The sequence below is a fragment of the Penaeus japonicus genome, unplaced genomic scaffold (assembly GCF_977035675.1).
Source record: "Penaeus japonicus unplaced genomic scaffold, GWHDUDI00000001_assembly GWHDUDI00000005, whole genome shotgun sequence".
NCBI classification, from domain to species: domain Eukaryota; kingdom Metazoa; phylum Arthropoda; class Malacostraca; order Decapoda; family Penaeidae; genus Penaeus; species Penaeus japonicus.
This window is the reverse complement of record NW_028234407.1, coordinates 9,047,655-9,052,654: the sequence shown is the minus strand read 5'-3', so window position 1 is coordinate 9,052,654 and position 5,000 is coordinate 9,047,655. Positions and strand designations below refer to the sequence as shown.

At 38.9% G+C, this 5,000-nt stretch overlaps 1 protein-coding gene across 1 annotated transcript in view; it reads left to right on the top strand.

Annotated features, from left to right (window-relative positions):
* Window positions 1-5,000, top strand: part of LOC122253697 (serine protease 30) — a 20,877-nt gene that overhangs the window by 14,300 nt on the left and 1,577 nt on the right. Inside the window, exons 2-6 of the mRNA XM_043016973.2 lie at window positions 1,132-1,319; window positions 1,906-2,040; window positions 2,685-2,772; window positions 4,477-4,638; window positions 4,902-5,000. The exon at window positions 4,902-5,000 is cut by the window's right edge and continues 90 nt beyond it. Of these exons, the coding sequence (XP_042872907.1) occupies window positions 1,132-1,319; window positions 1,906-2,040; window positions 2,685-2,772; window positions 4,477-4,638; window positions 4,902-5,000 (672 nt within the window). The remainder of the gene's footprint in view (window positions 1-1,131; window positions 1,320-1,905; window positions 2,041-2,684; window positions 2,773-4,476; window positions 4,639-4,901) is intronic.

Sequence of the window (5,000 nt, the reverse complement as noted above, 5' to 3'; positions counted from 1 at the left end):
AGACCCCCCTCCCCCTACCCCCTCCTCCTTCCCTCCCCAAACCATTACGTTGACATCATAAAGTCTTCTCTCGTCTCAGCAGCGAAAAAATGGCGGCGTGAACTTAAAGGGAAAGCCTTGTTGTTATTTCCTTGTGTGTTTGAATGATTCACACAATCTCTGTTGACAGACGGGTCGAAATATTGTTTATATTCATATATGTTGGCATATGTCGATCTTTACATACGATAGGTTGATGGGTAAACATATTGTTTATAATCTAATGATTCCCAGACCGGTTTTGTTAGTTCCTTCATATCCTAATATTGATAGAATACCTTTAGAATGCACATGGTTGAATTGGCACAGTCGAAAGGGTGAGAGAAGAGTGAAAAGCAGAGAGGAGTTGCCTATAATTTCACCAGGATTTATCAGTCTCATTTTGTACGAAATGTTGAAGGGAGACTCACTGGCTGAGGTGTTGTTGCTTCGAAATTTCGTTGTGTGTGTGTGTTTGTTTTTTGTGTGTGTTTTTTATTCATTTCCTAGACTGTGCCAGGTTTTATGAGCAAGAATCTGACTTTATTTTTACTCATTATTGTCCGAATGTCATAATAACGATGATAATAATGATGATGGTGATAATGATAGTAATGATGATGATAACAATAATGATAATAGTAGCAATGATATATTTTTAATCGTTATCATCATTGTCACTATTGTTAACATTGTTGTTGTTTTTCTTATTATTGCTATCGTTATTCTCATTACTATTTTCATTATATCATCACCGCCATTATCATTATTATTAATACCATAATTGTTATGATTACACAAGCATTAAGATGAGCAATATCATCTTTATTGATAGTATCATTAACATCATTACTAAAGACATAATCTTTATCCTTTTTGTTATGGCACAATCTATGCATGCACGCACGCCATTTACACACACACACACACACACACACACACACACACACACACACACACACACACACACGTCCACACATTCACCCACCTCCCCCACCTCCCCCAGCTCCCCCAGCTCCCCCAACTCCTCCTCCCTCCACGCAATGCCCTCCTCTCCCCCCCCCCCAACAACCCACCAGCACCTAACTCCCCCTCCTCCTCGCCTCCCTTCAGGAACCGACGGGCGGCGTTTGGGCGGCGGAGGACTGACGAGAAACGAGGACGTCCTCTTCTCCTCTCGGCAGGGCGGCTTCCCCAAGTTCCCCATGCCGGACTTCGCGCCCGATCTCAGCTGCGGCCTCAGGAAGACCCCCAAGATCGTCGGCGGTTCGGTCTCTCCGTATGGCAACCACCCATGGCAGGTGAGGATTTGGGCTGGGGGTGTGGGGAGTGGGGGGGGTGTATGGGGGTGTGTGGGGTGTGTGGGGTGTGTAGGTGTGGGGGTGTGGGGAGGAAGGGTAAGGAGAGGAAGAACAAAGGATGTATACCATGTCTCTCTTTTTCTCCCTGTCTCTCTAATTTCACAAACGCTCAGATCTATTGAGTCTCTTCATATAACCACCAAAATGCCCTGTTACTGGAGACGTTTCATCCAAATCAACCAATAGACAAGCTTAACGTCTCTCCGAACTAAAAGAAAACAAAAGAACGGAAATCTATGACGTCTGCTATTTGTACTACTACTGCTACAATTATGGCTGTTTGCTGCTGCTACTACTACTGCAGGTATTACTACTGATACTACTACTACAACCACTACTACTACTACTACAACCACTACTACTTCTACTACTACCACTACCACTACTACTACTACAACCACTACAGGTACTACAACCACTAATACTAACATTACCACCACTACTACAACCACCACCACAAAATGAATACACAAATAAACCCGCAAAATACGAAACACCTAACCTGACCTTCCTTCCCGCCCAACAGGCCGAGATCGAGCTGTACGAACGAGAGGGCTTCGTGCACCACTGTGGAGGCGCCATTATTTCTCCCTTACACATTCTCACCGCTGCTCACTGCTTCCAGAACCACAAGTATTCTATGGCGGATTATCGCGTGAAGGTGTGTTGCTATTTTGTGTTGTGATATTTCGATGGGGTGTTTTGTTTTGGTCGTGAATAATGAAGTCGATGGTTTGTGGGATTGTAGGGTTAGGGTGTGTTGTTTGGGATTTGAAAGGGATTTTGATATATATATATATATATATATATATATATATATATATATATATATGTATATATATATATATACATATATATATATATATATATATATATATATATATATATATATATATATATGTATCAAAGTCGATGATTAATGCAGTCAATGAGCAGTAATGGTAAATGGATATTAAGAAATGAGGAAAAAAAAAAAAGCATATACCATATCGACCACTTTTCGTCCATGGAGAATATCTAAATAAGAAAAATATCAGTTTAATTGCATTATAGCCACGTGAGTCAGATTCTTTTATTTTCACATAGATAAAAAAAACCTTTACTCGAAATAAACAGATTTTTATCTATCACACCATAACAACATAACACGAAAAAAATCACATTAAAGAAAAAAAATCAATCGCACATACACCAAAAAAAAAAAAAAAAAAAAAAATCAACCCATGATAATCACACACAAAAAAACAAACTTTTACTCATCTTATCTTCATCTTAATCACATTGTATAACCGATCTTTCCAAAAGGTTGGCGACTACGACCTCGAGCGCCAGGACGAGGGCGAACAGATGTTCGAGGTTGACACGTGGAGAATCCATCCCAACTTCAAAAAAGGTGAGATTCTTTATTTTTTTATAACTTTATTTTATTTGTGTGATACGAGTCTCAGGGATTCTAAGAGATTCTGAAGTAAGATTTTAAGATAAGGTTCTGAGTTCAGATTCTGAAGTAATATTTTGAGATGCGGTTCTGAGGTAAGATTTTGAGGTCGGATTCTGGAGTAAGATTTTAAGATAAGGTTCTGAGGTAAGATTTCTGAAGTAAGATTTTAAGATAAGGTTCTGAGGTCAGATTCTGAAGTAAGATTTTAAGATAAGGTTCTGAGGTCAGATTCTGAAGTAAGATTTTAAGATAAGGTTCTGAGGTAAGATTTCTGAAGTAAGATTTTAAGATAAGGTTCTGAGATCAGATTCTGAAGTAAGATTTTAAGATAAGATTCTGAGGTCAGATTCTGAAGTAAGATTTTAAAATAAGATTCTGAGGTCAGATTCTAAAGTAAGATTTTGAGATAAGATTCTGAGGTCAGATTCTGAAGTAAGATTTTAAAATAAGATTCTGAGGTCAGATTCTAAAGTAAGATTTTGAGATAAGATTGTGAGGTCAGATTCTGGAGTAAGATTTTAAGATAAGGTTCTGAGGTCAGATTCTAAAGTATGATTTAAAAATTCTGATGTAAATGTCTAAGATAAAGATTCAAAATTCTAAGGTAAGATTCCAAGACAGGATTCTATGATAAAGATTCTCAGATAAGAGTTTAAGATTCTAAGACTTGATTCTTTGACCAGATTTTAAGATTCTAAGATTTGATTCCAAGGTTAGATTTTAAGATTCTAAGACTTGATTCAAAATAAAATTTTAAGATTCTAAGATAAGATTTTAAGATTCTAAGACTTAATTCAAAATAAGATTTCAAGATTCTAAGATTTGATTCAAAATAAGATTTAAGATTCTTAGATTTGATAATAAGATAAGATAGAAAGATAAAGATTCTAGGATAAGAATCTGAGCTAATATTCTAGGGTAAGATTCTAAGAAGATTCTAGAGTAAAATTCTAATAAGGTTCAAAGATGTGATTCTCAGGTAAGATTCTAGTAAGATTCTATTTCTCAGCAAAGAAAAGAAAGGAAAGAAAATGGACGATGTGGCAAAGAAAAGGGAAAGGGCAAAGTGTGGCACAAGAAGGTTGGAAGAACAAGGGAGGATGAGAAGAGGATGAGAAGAAGGATGTAGCTAATATGGGATGGAAGTGAAAGCAAATATTATCTGGAGAATAATGATGAAAAATTGAGGCTGCGGGTCAGGGATTGTGGGCGAAACAAATGACTGAGGGTGTGAATAGTTTTTTTTTCCTTATTCTTTTTGCAAATGCACACATGAATGCACTAGCACGCACACACACACACACACACACACACACACACACACACACACACACACACACACACACACACACACACACACACACACACACACACACACACACACACACGCACACACACACACACATATATATATACACACATATGTGTGTGTAAATATATGTATAGAGAAAGATATAGATATAGATATATGCGTGAGTGTAAGCAGATGAAGTATATACTCAATGCTTCCTTCCCATACAGTCGACCCCACTGAACAGCTGACATTTCCCATCACACACACACACACACACACACCGCAAGGCAACAATCAGACTAACCTAACCATCATGACCATTGGAATAAACCCTAACTTCGCCCTGTTATCTCCCCCTCCAGGAGGCCAGTACAGCAACGACATGGCGATCGTGAAGCTGAAGACGCAGAATGGCATGGGTATTCAAATGTCCCGTTTCGTGACTCCTGTCTGCCTGCCCACCTCCACGACCCCTTACACGCCTGGCACCAGATGTCAGGTATCAGGCTGGGGGCTGACTGATCGTGAGTTGCGATTTTTTATTTTTTTATAAATGCAATTAGGTACGGTGTTTGGGTGTTTGGGGGAGAGAAAGGGCATGTTGTGGTTTTGTTTACGTATGTTTGTTTACTTGATGGCCATAGAAAATCTCTAGAATATATGTATTTTTCGATACAAAAAACACAAATGTTTCATAGTCTAATCATTCTCCTTTCTTCTCATTGCTATCATAATCTTCTTCGTGCCCGCCACAACTCAAGTGTTCCTTTCCCGTTCTAACCTACAGCCGACTACGAATTCTCCAAAGCGACGATGCTCCGAAGTGCCGAGGTTCGCTTGATGGAGGACGGGCTCTGCCGGGAATTACACGGCTCCAGGGGCTACA